This window comes from Ptychodera flava, chromosome 12 (genome assembly GCF_041260155.1).
Source record: "Ptychodera flava strain L36383 chromosome 12, AS_Pfla_20210202, whole genome shotgun sequence".
Taxonomy (NCBI): Eukaryota; Metazoa; Hemichordata; class Enteropneusta; family Ptychoderidae; genus Ptychodera; species Ptychodera flava.
The window spans coordinates 33,859,771-33,875,058 of record NC_091939.1 but is presented as its reverse complement, the minus strand read 5'-3'; the positions used below and the strand labels follow the sequence as shown (position 1 = coordinate 33,875,058).

Sequence of the window (15,288 nt, the reverse complement as noted above, 5' to 3'; positions counted from 1 at the left end):
GCTGCTGTATCGTTGCCCGGGGCCCAATGCTAGGCGACCTGGTCAAACTCTTCAAAAACCATGACATCACACGGTATACAGTCAAGACGAGGATGTCAAGAGGTCACAGCTGTAAACAGTGTATGAATATTGATAAATTAATCTTTTGATACCAACATGAGGAATTGTTGATGGTCTGTCTCATCTTCACTGTGTACGCTGACGTTGTGGTTTTTGGCAATTTCCATGTGGCCTGGTTGCGACATAGCTGCAAGCAATGATAGAGGCATGTACACTATTGCTTTTTGAAATCTTGATCTATTAATCATATAATACCAAATTAAGGGAATATTTTCTAGACATTTACAAATCTCTGTACTGAAGCTAGAACTCTCTTCACACACCAATATATTTTGCTGTCCTGACACAACTTGATTTTACAATGAACTCAAACATACATATTATTTCTTTGCCTCTTAAGCCTCGCTTCTTGTAACAATTGCTTTTTCTGCCAATTCTAGCAGCTTTATGTCCTCATCCATCTCATCTTTGTATTGCATGAGCTTTATCACCTAAAATTTCCATCCTCAATGTCTGTCTGACCTGTTGATCCTAAATGTCCACATTGAAAATTCCATTGGATTATGAACCTGAAGAATGTTACATTAAACTCTGACCTGTATGGCAAAATCTTTCATCAAAATTTAAGAATTAGACCATGTTGTAATATGGTTTGAAACATTTATTTCAATGCACATTAGCTGTAAGCAGTAGAAGTTTTAAAAGTTCTGGCCGTTGGATTGACATCAAAATACTTGATAAAACTTTGTAAACACTTAATTGCTATGACTGGGTCCATGCCGTGCATAAAATTTCACCTTTTTTCACGGTAAAGGCAACTTTTGCCTCTATCAAAGCAAAATGAATGTAAAAACAACAACCAACAAAAGGTACTAAAAAGCCCCTCAGTGTGAACATCATTCAGATTAGAGTAAATTGCTTTTATCCAAAGAACTTCACAGAGAATGAGAATCAAAGAAAAAGCTATTTTATTTCAGTCGTAATGTGTAGCTCCCAATTCTATAATAGTCGTATAACCAAGGCTTGTTGGACACTATATCATCAAGTTCTGCCACTTATTAATTTTTTGTTCTGTCATTCCAATTTTCTTCCTCCCTCTATCTGATTTGTTTTTTGACAGATGAAAATTGTTATTGCTTCAGTTGCCACTGTCGGAGTGGGTATTGTTGTTCTCATCATTGCGCTACCAGCCGCCATGGCAGCTTCATAAACTCAGCCCTGGACTTGTTTTGCATGCTAATTTATTCATTATGCTAATTTGTTCATTATGCTAATTAATTAATTTATGCCAATATAATAATTTATGCTAATTTATTGGTGTAACACTTCTAAAATGCTAGCTTGTTTCTATCTGTTTCTTAGATTGTCAGAACTTCAATGTTCTTCTTGAGTTGTGTTCACAAATACTAGGGGATTTGGAGGAAACGGTTTCAGTTTTGACCATTCATCTTCTCATATATATATATATAGCCAGTTTAGCAATACCTGTGTATTTCCTTGGAAATTTTGGAAGAAATCTCATTGATTGTGTTCTCCTACATTCTCAGTACTGAAAATTTAGTGTTGATCTCATGTGGGTTAAGAAAGTTGATTGACTTTTTTCATTTTATATTTGATTTCTTTATTTACTTATTTTTTATTTAATTTTTTTGTTTCTTTATTTATTTATTTATCTACTGATAACTAGAAGGTTGAAATCTCATTCTGATAAATGATGCTAAAAAAGAAAGTGTGACACATTTTATCAATCCTGGCATATTTAGTCACACAGATTGGATGGTTGCAAAAATGAAAGACAATAGTAACAGACACTTGACTGAACCCATCAAGTATGAAAGTTCAACCTCTTGTATTCACAAGTCTTCATTTATACCTTCTGAAAATACACTTTTTGGAGTATATCCTGTATACTCTATTCTGTCATTGGTACTCTGCCCCAAGTGTGTTTTTGTGTAGCATCTTTGAGAACACTCCAAGATCCCCCATACCTGGCACAAGACCACAAATTCACTTCCGGGTTTGTTACCTACGAAGATAGTTAGGAAGAAAAATAGTGCAGACTTGGAAGTTTTGATACCTGCATAGATGCTTGTTTAGTTTGAACTTTAATGTCAAGTATTTTTGTAAAGATATTTTTATGCCTGAATCAAAGTGCAGACTGTTGTGAATAATGGCTGAAGCATTGGGTGGTAATATGAGGAGTTCTAGGGCTAATAGAAATCATAACAATAAGGGAGCCTTCAGTAATTACAGGGGGGGTGGGCCGGGGGAATTTCGCGAACACCTGTACCGTAAAATGTGACCCTCCCCCCAATCCTCCCGTCTAAAATGTGACCCTCCCTCTTGTCCGACATTCTAAAACTTGACCCTCCCCCCCCCAACCACTGCGGTATTCTCCCCGGGGATAACTAAAACACTATCAGCTAATTTACATAACAATTGGTTCAATAGTTATGTTAGGGACAAATTACAGAGGGGAGGGCTGGTGTTTTTGGAGGGACAATCGCAATTTATCACGCAAGAATTTTTAAGAGATATGGTATTTCATACAGTTTAGGGAGGGTCACCATATTTTGTGCAACTATAAGAAGGCAAGATGTAGCTGATTTAGTGCTTCATCCAAAAATATCAAATTATAATATATGGAGTCTATCAGGCAAATTATTGACAATTTACCCCCACAAAACATGCTATATCTGTATTTTACATATGTTTGATAATGTATTTAAATGTACTTTGCTTGAATAGGGAAGTAAAATGAACATTTGTGTACAAGAAATTGATTTCTGAATTTCATCTAAAAAGTTGGTTCACTATCCATGGTGTTTATGATGAAATTATGAATAGTTTTTTCCAACACAAAAATAGGTAAAATCTTTGCATTTGTGTACTCTTGATTATTGATATTAATTTTCTTGATTAAACTAGAGTGGTTACAAGTCCATGGTTGTGTAAGAAATTTGATTTTGGAATTTCACCAAAATGTCGATTCACTATGCATTGGGGTCTATGATGAAACTATGATTAATTTTTTTTCAGTACAAAATTAGATAAATCTGTGCATTTATGTATGCTTGATTATTCACATTATTGTTCTTGATAAGACTAGAATGGTTACAAGTCCATGGTTGTGCAAGAAATTTGATTTTGGAATTTCACCAAAATGTCAATTCATATTGGGGTCTATGATGAAACTATGAATAATTTTTTTTCAGTACAAAATTAGATAAATCTGTGCATTTATGTATGCTTGATTATTCACATTATTGTTCTTGATAAGACTAGAGTGGTTACAAGTCCATGGTTGTGCAAGAAATTTGATTTTGGAATTTCACCAAAATGTCAATTCACTATGCATGGCGGTCCATAAGTGTGTGCTTATTTTGTTGGTGATTTCCTATTCAGGAAATATCACACGGACAATCAGAGTTTTGGCCATAAAATCAGCTTCTGTCCAAAGTGACCCTCCCCCCAAGATAGGTTTATAAAAAGTGACCCTCCCCCTTGAACTGTTTTCTAAAAAGTGACTCTCCCCCCAATTCCCCCGGCCCACCCCACCCTGTAATTACTGAAGGCTCCCTCAGCCAGAATTTTGTCAAAAACACCACTGAGGGCGCTATTTTCATCGCTATCACAAAATTTCCGTGGACTTGCCCACACGAAAAATTCATCAGTAGTCAAGCTGGCATTGACCTAACACCTGTTAAGAGGATTCGTGCCGCTGAATGTTTTAAAATAGGAAAATCGAGCTCAACGCCACTGTGGTGGCCTATGGGAAATTAATTAGTGGTCTTGTGCCACCTGTTTTTTTTCACTCTAGAGCTATCCCTCCAGTTTCATATTTTTAGAAACCATGTTTCCTCCATCCCCGGTGCTTTTTTTGTGAACGCATCCCTGTAAAATGTACATCACAACATATCTATTTCATGATTTCTAGAGGGATATGCTGCTGGTTCAGCTGACCCTACAAAGAGAATCTTTTTCATCTGAACATTAATCCTCAGATATTTCTGGAAGAGGCTTCTTGAAATAAACAACGAAGCTATCCCTTCTGCCAAGTTTATTCAACCAAACGTGTTTGTAAAGGGACAAAATCACTCTTTTTTACCTTTTTGTGATATCAAGAAAACATGGAATACTTGCTTAAAGTCACTCGGTGCACAAAAGGACTACGGTACATAAACTTCAAACGTGGCAAAAATTACCCCTTTGCTGAATGCAAACAGGTGATTGTTTGTGACCTTCAGACAAAATGGGTTTTCCTATTCCTACTTGTATTCCTATGATAAATAAAAATGAATTGCCACAAAGGAAAAGGTGGTATCCTCATCTATATGAAAGGCACCAGCATTTAAAATTTCAATACAATTAATAGCTTGCATGAGGTCCAAAGTTTATGTAACAGTGCATGTTCAGGCATGCATGTTAAGAGTTGTGCACGGAGCTTAATTGTTTTGGCACAGATCATAAAATGTTTCACTGAATGTTTACCTTATCTGGCTGCAAGCAGAGTTGAGGTTGTGCACAGTTGACCAGTATTTCAAACTGTTTCAAGAAGTCAAACAACACAAACTGCTTTTCATATCAAATCAAAATTCATGAAAAAAATCTTAAAAAAAGAGCGACCATGTCCCTTTAAGCTCGTCTACATAAAGTGGAAGCACCATTAACAGTTTCTATATCAACTGATTTTACAAATATGTTTTGGGGATTGCTTGCAAAACCATCAAACTATGTTCAGTATGTGTATCATAATTGATGCTGACATCTTCATTTAACGAAAGTACCATTAGCTAATGATTCTTGTCAAGAAGTACTTGAGGACCAAATCAATATATATTGAGATTTGAATATCATGTTTGTTTCTAGTATCTCCAGTCACAGACACAATCTTCAGTGTCTGCTAGAACATATTTACATTCAAGACACACCTGTAGGACACTGGGTCCATCTTCCTTTTGATAATAACCAGTGCTCATCCAAGGGGTCCTTTCGTGATTAATAAAAACAATCAAACCCCGTAAGATTGTGTTTAGCATGAGCGTAGTTCAGTCTTGCTGCACACAAGAACACCCATGCTTGACAAAATTGTAACATATATAGCTGCTATTGCCAACTCCACATACATTATCAGCATAGTATCTGTATGTTGCAATAAGATTGTTATACTGGTATATAAAGGTCTACCATATCACTTTACATTCCAAATCTATTGTACAACTTAGTTGCTTAAAGCAGATGATTAAAATAGCCCATGTAGTCTAGAGCGGCTGAACAACTGTCATCATAAACTATTTAAGTTGGTGAGGTAGCAAAAATCTTAAGTTGTTTAATATTCACTGTTGTAAAGGCTTTTCATTTTGCATGGCCCTTATCATATATAAAGATAATGATAATAATATTATTCATGTACACGTAACGTAGATGAAAGATTCAGCCATGTACGGGCACTCTGGCGCTCAGTGACCTCCGACCTGAGTGTCCATAGACAGCTGAATTTTTTAGTTTACTACAAGAGTATGAATGTGTAATGATGTTTGTGCATATACCCATAAACACATCCTTGGATGTCCTTTTGAACTTCACTTTCATGTCATTCAATTTGAAAACTTAATCATTCAGCAATTGTTCAAGAGTTTCTGACAGGCTCCCCAGTGTAAATAGACTCTTGTAAAGTTTATCCTGATTGGCTGTTTGAAAAATCCTCAAATCTAAAAATGATGCTGATTTGTTGGCCAATCAGTACTGTCATTGTACCATATTTATATATTTATGGCAGAAATAATCATCAAATGAACCAAAATGTTTTCGTAGAAACAGGGTAAGATAATTAAGAAATGTTTTAAAAATAAAACTTGAGGATGCAAGTATGGAAAGTCTTGAACTCTTGCAGCAAATTACTCAGTAATAATAAGTTGAAATTGAAGTTCAAAATGTCTATCATGCTTTTCTTTCAACACTGTAAGCAAAATTTATGGCTCTATTGATTTTCATGGGAATGAGATAAGTACCAACCTATTTGCTTAGCTTTTACAATGAGGCAAAATGGCAAAGAAATGATAACATTTTATGACTCTGATTTTTCTGAACATTCATACCCTATGATATAACCATACTATAAGTTTGTTGACCCCTGTCCCTCTCCATCAAACCCGAAGGCAATATTGGTACGTGAATAGAATATAGCTCAACAAGTCTCATAGATACTCATACATTGGTAAACTTCAACCTTGGGAAACAATTTTTCTTTTGTCATGGATTTGCGTGCAACATTTCTGTAAAATTTGTGAAATAGCCATCTGTGATGTAAGCTTGTCCCGGAAAGGCAACAGAAAGATATAATAATTTGAAATCAGTGTATAAAGAATTTGAATGAGTTGCCTAGGTTTTTGTTTCATCACATGGTATTAGCATTGCTATTTTGAAAATACAGCTTCCTTTGTTGCACCTACTGTTGTAGAGCAGGTAGTGCTAACTCGATATTGTCACACTACTGTACCAGTGTATACTGACTTTATACTTTTCTCTTTACATGATTTTTAATCTTCCATTGTCATTTAGCAAACTTCAAAAATAATACAATGTCAATCATTGAAACACTGCCATCATATTGCTGTATACTATGAAACTGTTTGAATCATGCAAGGATCACACGTTTCAAATTTAACATCAAAACTTTAGCATGTCACCATGGCCATGTATGATATTCCGGTGCATAAAACTCTGCAAAACTGGAACAAAATTGTCCTAACAATATGCACCTTTAATCTTTTTGTAGTGCTCCTATATAATCAAAAACTTTGCATCGTAAATTTACACAATAGTAACATAGGTGCATGTGTTACATTACCGTATATTGCTTTTTTCAGTGCCATGTTGTCGTCGCTGCTTCATGTTCGTTTTCAGTTCCGCTAGGAATTTCACTCTTCTGTCATTCTTATTTCATGTCAACAGTACAAGTGACTTATTAGCACTCCGAGGAAGTAGTTTTAAAATCAGTTAAAGGATAGTGTTGGAAGAGTCCTACAATCATTGCCAATGTTGCAACAGCAAACAGTATTTTGACAAGGGTGCTGTGTAGCGCCCTCACTTGTTATCTGGTGGCGTGACTTTTGTTTTACCAAACATCACCTTCCTTATTACTTTGCACCTATTGTGCCCTTTCAACTTCTCAAATAACCAAGAGAATCATGTAGCAAATATATATTATAATTGAATAATAAGATAGAAGTGTGTGTATTATATGTAAAATTCGATAATGAATCTACTGAAGATATTTACTGAAATATGTCTTTGAGAAGCTTTTGGTTGTTTGTTAGATGCAATAATTAGTACTAGTGTTATTAAAATGTATATTCCGGATGAAAAGTAAAAATTGTTGTAAATAGTTGTATTGAAAAGATCGATTGATGTATATTATTTATGTCATGTAATGTAGAAAAAAATAAAGTTCATGAGCACAAACTCGGACAGTTTGGTGTTTTTCTCTGGAGTGAGTCAAAGTACTGATACTGTATCGGGAAACCTGAGTCATATAACTTTGCAGCAAATGATCAAAGCATACACCAGTCATCTACACACATCAAGCCAAGGTTGGAGTAATTGACTGTTCTGTATCTTGTTCATCATCTCAAGCACTGTCAAATGTGAGACAGGGGATTCTTGGTATCTTTGTGTGATACAGTTTCACCCCTATTTCCAAGTGTACTGTTCCAGGCATGCTTTCAGAAACAATGGGTGCTAACCAATATTTGTGGTTGAGAAGGTAAACAGACAGAGTTATCTTCAGATGAGATGAATCACACAACATATACTGAGAGGTATCACAATTTGACTTACTTATGTAGATTTAAAATTGTAGCCTTGTACACACAGGCGTATCAAGTAGTAAAATTACTTTCAACCTTGCAAAACAGTAAATATACAAATACAGTTGTCCTCAACACCTGGTATGAAGTGGTTTCCACCAAAAATTGTGTGGACTGAAGATAAAGTTTGGTCCGAAGAGGTATGAAGATTTTAAAGGGGCATATTTCTTACAAGGTGCAGTTACTCTCAGTAACTCCCAAATATGTCTGTCTGGAGTACAAGAATTTCTGCTTTATCCATTTTTTGGTTATCTACAAGTTACCAAACTTAAGTTGTGTTGATAACACCGTAAATATCTCATTCCAAGTAACTTTTCAGCTGTAGATAATGTGGGGAATTTTTTTCATGGTTAATGGAACCATTTTGCATGAATCCTCCATCCATTACACATATCCATACAATAATTCACAAAATCCTTTGCCGTGTATCCCAGATATCATAGTGCAACCTACCTTTCACCTCAGTGCAGTAGATATGTAGGGAAGGCAAAGAATTTACCACAAATACCAGAACAAATATGATGATAAGTTCATAAACACCTTTAATCATTAATCCAGCTGCACTCTTTGTTTCCTACTGTATTGAGTTTCTTGGCAGCCAATTTTACAGAGCAGGTCAACATCAGATACATTTTAGGTTGCCAATATTCCCTTCAATGTTAAGTTGAATGTACATTGAACTTGGAATCCACCATTCAGATTCATTTCTGCTTCATAACAAAATTCAGAAATAAGTTCATTGTACGACCAGTCGTGTTCATGTCAATTTTGTGGCTGGTGGATACCTTCAGCAAAGCCGAGACGATTTTTGTGCTTATTCTTCAAGCTTTTGATAATTATTATGCTAAATCATCCCATTGCAGAACATCAAAATGAATTGTCACTGCACAACAACATATGCAAAGTAGAAAGCACTTGAGAAAAACAAATCAAAGTTATCCAAACAAATATTGTAAAACAACTTACTATGTAGGATTTAATCTTTTTGCAGAACTTTTATTATCTCAGAATTTTTATTTTGAAGTGCATTTCTTGGCCATCATCTCCAAATAAGATAGCAAGTACTAATGTCACAATCTTTTTTTTCTCTATTTCTCTCCCCTTTTTTCTCTCCCTTTTCTTCATGCTTTCACGGAACATTGCAGAAGAAAATAATGATAATAATATGCTGCGCCGTTTTAATAGTGGTGCTTGTGGCGACATTTGGTGGCGTGTTTGGCGGTAAATGAGACGCAGCCCCTCTGGGAGCTTACTTAGAATTTCCTACCATTCCCTTCCATAGCATGGTGCAAACTTCATCTAACCACGCTTTCACACTTTGTCTTGTGCGACTGAAACGCTTTCCTTTCTGTACAAAACAAACCTAAAAAGGCAAAAAAATTGCTCTTTTTTCCCAACCTTGTCAACCTGTCTGTAAATTTGTCATCGATGTCCTTTCCTTTTTGTAGATTTCACTCATTAAAGAAACTTCATTTCTTTTATAGTTTTCCCCAGAAGATTCTAATTTCTTTTTCATTCTTTGTTTTGTGTCCAAATTTTATAAACAACTGGGTTTAAATGCAATAATATGTACTAACACACCACAAATTTAAAAGTAATGTAAAAAAAAAACAAGAGAAAGACCCTAGGCTGTTGTGTGAATGATAAATGTACGGTGCATTTTACCTCAACTTGTATTTGGAGTAGCTTGTAGCTCATTTTTATAGATTGAGAAGTTTTCAGCGAAAGCTTTGTTGTCTCTAGAAAATTACTGTTGGTAACATAGTGATAAGTGTCCATGTAGAGTCTGAGTGCTTCCTTCTCTTATTGCCATCTGAAAATTTCTCATCTCAAACGTCTGTAGATATCATTCGTCACCAAAATTTTGACTTCTGAAAGCTTCTACTGATTTACATCTTAGCATGCACCCAGAATTCCATACTTTTCCCTCAGTCTACAAACACTGAAGAGTAAAATGAATGGTTTAAAGTCATCGGAAGATGCTTGTATACAACATCACAATTATTCTGCAATGTTTTGCGGCATTTCCATTTTAGTAGAGAACTTGTCTACCTTCAGACACAACGCTGAAGCTTTTCTGACATGGTGAAATGAAGGCTAAAATATATTGTCTCAAGACTCATCAGAACAAAGGTTCATGGTAACTGTCAAGGTCACCACTAGGAAATGTTTGGAAAATGTCAGAAATTTCTTGTATTTCAAGATGAAGTTTGCTGCCTGGTTAAGCTCCAAAGTTTGCAACAGATTTACTGATTAATTTCAGTGATGATAGCCACAGTAAAACGATACAAAATTCAAAAGTGAGTTCTGATTGGACATTTTAATAAATAAATTACCTACTTGAGTATGTGTATATCAAATGTCATTATCATAAGATCTTGTAAAATACAAGTATGTCTGACTTTTGGTCAAGAAATCTAACTGTACAGTAAGAGCACTGAAATGTAAGCATGTGGACAAAAGTTCACCCAAACGTTTTGATTATTCGTGTGAAAGCAACAAAGTGGATTCAATTTCACAATATTGTGTTTAATTGTCAGGTGAAACAACCCTTGACAAGTTTTTAAATTATTATTATAATCATAATTACTGAGGGTACACTTGTATCTCTGTGTCAGTGAGATAATCAAGAAGGTAAAATATCTGACAAAACTTCATATTCGTGACTGTAAAAAAATATGTGGATATGTGACTGTGAGAAACGTCTCTTTCTGGCTCTTATTCTAATTTCTGCATGTCAAATGAAAAGTTTGTCATTTTTTCCCATTTTGACATTTCTGTCATATGTTCTTTCCTTACACATAACAAGAAAAAATACAAGATTTTTGCCCATGGTACCGTTTGACATGATCTGGGTAGTATATATTCCTCCATGTACCATTTTGCCAACTAGCATGAATACACCAGAAACAGAAAATTACAACACCTTACTTTTACGAAGAGGAAAACAACATTTTAGTGATTGGAAATTATGTACAATTAATTCGGTATTTGTATGTGATGATTCACTGTTTCCATAGCAACAAATGACACTCTAAATAGAATCTCAATCTGAATGAAGTTTCATTTGGTGCAGAACATGTCATGATATCATAAGAGATATATCAACAGCGTGTGCATATTTTCAACAAATTAAAGTGTCAAGCTCTACAAATCATTCTAGAAGAATATAAAAGTTGTATGCATCGCAAGTGAGGTGCAGGATATTTTGCAAAGTTTTTTCCGGTATCCTGATGGGTGCCCTATTGGGACTTCATGGGAATGGAGTGTCTTCATTCCTGTGACGAAACTATGAGATATAAATTATTTAAGTTGCAGGACATCTCAGCTTTAACAGCCGAAGCATTTATATCGAACAAAAACCACAAACTAAGTTTCACTCGATTTTGATTTGAACAGATTCTGTGCAGTGAAACGCTTAAGGACAATATGACATGTGAATTTCTTAATGGGAATATCTGGCAAACCCATCTAGTTTGCTCTATAAGAGCATTAGTGTTTTTGCAAATGTCACTGGACTTGACAGCCAGTCCCTCCTTCCCTCCTCCTCTCTGTCTCCCTAGCCCTGTCACTATCCTCCCCTCTATTACTTCTGACTGACCAGCAGAACAAAAAAAGGTTCAGCAGTGTTGATAGCTAGAGTTTCAGAATGGTATAGGTGAAAATATCAGCATATTTAATGCTGCTACAATCTTGTAAATTTATAAATGTCAATATGCATTTTTTTGGTGTTTTAATGAAGACTTAAGAATGATGTGTATTGGCGAGATTTAATAATTGTAGAAAGTATACTGTACAGAATAATAGAAAGACATAATGTATGGTGATATTTATGTGATCACACAAAATTACTCAGAAAATTCAATCACTGCGTGTGAATTTTTTACCCACATATGAAATTGTATCGTTGTGAATGATGTAACATTTGTTAAGTGATTTAAAAGCAATATATTGCCAGCAGCAGGAGCTAAAAATGTTCTATCCCAGATTGCATTGCAAACAAGTTTCATTGAAAAAGTTGTACTACACCATGCCATGGAAATATGCTTTCAAACACTGCAATTTTTAAATTTTGAGTTATGTGGAGACATGCATTTCAGTAAATTCTTTACAGTATGAGCCTAAAGATTTCCAGTATATTTGAAAAATTCCACTACCGATGATTAAAAAAAAATCAAGAAGGATTGTTTCAGATCAGAAAAGACAACTCGTAACTGTTTTTTAAAACAACCATCTTAAAGTTGAAATTTACTAGAAATTGACTGGTATTCCAGGTTTCTGTTGCAATGCATCATGGGATACATACTGTTCCTCACTGGTGTCTGGCAACATTTTAAGGGTCATTTCATCATTTTTTGTAAGAGATTATTTCTGCAGCTTTCATCCAAATTTCTTGCAGTTATCTTGTCTTTGAAATGTGTTTTTCAGTGCAATCTATCATACCCCTGTCATTGACTGAAATTTCACAAAATATTCACACTGACATCAATATGGCGATTCTGATCAAAATCTTGTAATTTAGTTTGTGTATCTAGTTATACAAGCTTGAAAATTCATTATTTCCAGCCTGTATATAAAAAAACATTTACGAGTACGGCTATTTCCAGACTATTAAGTAATTGTAATGTTGTTTATGAACTTTGTAAAGGTCAATTTGTCTTGGTCAATTTTACGATTGACCAGATTCTTTTGGTGAAGTTGAGATAAAGAATTATTGACAAGCAAAATTGATGACATAGTTCGCAAGCAAAACTGGATACATTGACAAACGCAACTGATAACATCATTGATAAGCAAGACTAGCGACATCATTGACAAGCAAAGCTGATGACATCATTGACAAGCACAACTGATGACATCATTGACAAGCAAAGCTGATGACATCATTGACAAGCACAACTGATGACATCATTGACAAGCACAACTGATGACATCATTAACAAGCACAACTGATGACATCATTGACAAGCACAACTGATGAGATCATTGACAAGCAAAGCTGATGTCATGACATAATTACAAAGGAGAAACTAGCTGAGTATAAGCTTAGGCCAGAAAGAAATAATACATTGTTCATCGGAATTGCCTCTTCTATTCTGCCCGATTTTGATTTTTTTTTTGATTGGGCAAATTCATACTTCTGCAAAGCAAATACTTTAGTACCGCCGCTGGCGGCGCCCTACACTTCGTCGGGTTTTCGCAGGCATGTCAGATTCTGAATGATTTTGAGACTTCCGATGTGTCTGCGCTGAACTCTGTCAACACGTTGTTGCGACGTCTGAATTCTGCAACTCACGACACAAACTGGGTCAATTTTTGGCCGAAATTTCTCCGTTTTGTCAACCCTAAATGAATAAAAAATTTTCGCTCGCCGCTCTTGAACCTTGGTCCAAAAAATCCGATGAACAAGATTTTTTTTTTCTCTGGCATTAGAGAAATTTTATCAGCAAAGGTATCGGTTCTGGAATGAAAGACCAACTCCACTGTATGTGATCAGCTCACCAAGGAGAATAGTCCCAAGTCTGACGTTTCTGATCGTTTTAACATTAAGATATTCAGTTTTCATGCTGTATCTTCTATTTGGCAGAAGAGCCATAGCGTTAAACCCTATACATCTATTGAACACAACATGCATGTATAATGCATTGAATGACAAACAAATAACCAGGGCTGTTTCACAGACATATTGTAAGTGTCTGAAAATTTCAACAGAGAAATTGGAGAGAGATCTAAAAATGCAATTTGATCAATTAATTTTACATCAGCAGAGATGTGGTTTAAACAAACGCCAGATGTACACTGTGTATTTGGTGAATTTTCATTCAAGTCTTGCCCCTTACCTTTGACCTTTCCTCACAGTGGGTGACCAATAAAATGAGTAGAAATTATGTGAAAGAAAAGAGACCGCAGTATTTCTCTTCGGACCAAAGTAATTTTCTGTATGACATTAACGATAGACAGTAAGTACATTCGCTGTAAGAATTGAACGGTTTTTATCACTTCATGTAAAATAAATGGACAGTTAAAAATTTAAAAGATGTTCTGGCATGGTACTGTAGTCTGTTGCCATAGAGACTAAAATAATGAGGGGTTTATGAAAAACACAGCCATAATTTTTAACCGAATTATGAAATAATTATGCAATACCTAGAAATATTTGTTCAGAGTTGACTGAGTATCGTTTGGAGTTCTAGTGCAAATTTGTTTGTATCATTCAAATAGTTTTCTCCTTGTATGGAGAAGTTGTAGCTTTTAAAACAAGTTTGAATATTAAATATGATGTGCAGAGACTTGTTTAACTTTTACTAGATTTTAGATAAGTTCATTTCAGTTTTTAATGGTGACATTTTTATAGAATTGAATACCTGTAATTTAGAACTAAGTTTCTCTTCTCATGATGAACGGTGGACAAATTATTGTTTATAGAGCATGAGCTGGTTAAAATTTAAACCTCTCCCATTAGTTAGTGGCTTTAATACTTTATATTGAGGTTTGACCAATCAGAGATGCACTACGTCATCATGTGATCGGTGAAAGCCGATAAGCTTTGTCCTACCGTATGAAAATCAATCAGCTTTGTCCTACCGTAGGTACCAAAATGTCTGCACCGGTATGAGTCTTTGTCATGCCTGACATCCGCATAAAGTTTCAAATGATTAGCTTTCATATTTCACTCTGCTTGACTGTATTTCTTCTGTAGAAATAATTAATGTAGCCTAACTGTTAACCCAAAGTTGACAGTGTCTCTTCTGAGAAGCTTTCAATATTCTTCAGAAAGATAGAACTGTTCTGAATGTAATATGTATGAATTTAGAAAGGAGACAATTTGCCACCGTGGCTGCAGTTTTTTTTGCATTCCACAAAGTGACATAGCTAACTCTGGCGCCCTCTATAATTGAAACCTTTACATAATCCTCTCTCCCTGCAGACCCCAGAAGCAAAACCTCTTTTGATCATGTGGAAGAATGCATTATCAGAATTGAATTGTGATAAAAATCTGGAAATATTTTATACCAATTTAAGACTTTCTGACCTATGTTTGCATAAATATAGGATACGGGACTGTGAGGGTACTCTTTCAAATTGTTAATGAATCATATTTTTGAAAAAAAAAAAACACTGAATGATTGGTGCAGGGTTTTGTCAATGTTGGAAACTCTCTTAATATGCGAACAGAATATAAACCTCGTCACACGTTACTAAAAAAGACTGTGGTCACGGTAGCATAGTGAAAAGTTGCCAACACTGGCAAGTTTAATGAGAGAAACGTAACACATAGAAATCGTAGAAGGAATCTTTGGATTAAGGTCCGCCAATAAATTTGAAATTTTGAAATGTTGAATTTTTTAGCTGATTTTGT

At 35.1% G+C, this 15,288-nt stretch overlaps 1 protein-coding gene across 1 annotated transcript in view; it reads left to right on the top strand.

The window, feature by feature from the left end:
* The window catches only part of LOC139145703 (syntaxin-like), a 73,816-nt gene extending 59,598 nt beyond the window's left edge, over window positions 1-14,218 (top strand). Inside the window, exon 10 of the mRNA XM_070717012.1 lies at window positions 9,074-14,218. Coding sequence (XP_070573113.1) covers window positions 9,074-9,157 — 84 coding nt within the window. The 3' untranslated portion in view covers window positions 9,158-14,218. The remainder of the gene's footprint in view (window positions 1-9,073) is intronic.
* The last annotated feature ends 1,070 nt before the right edge of the window (window positions 14,219-15,288 follow it).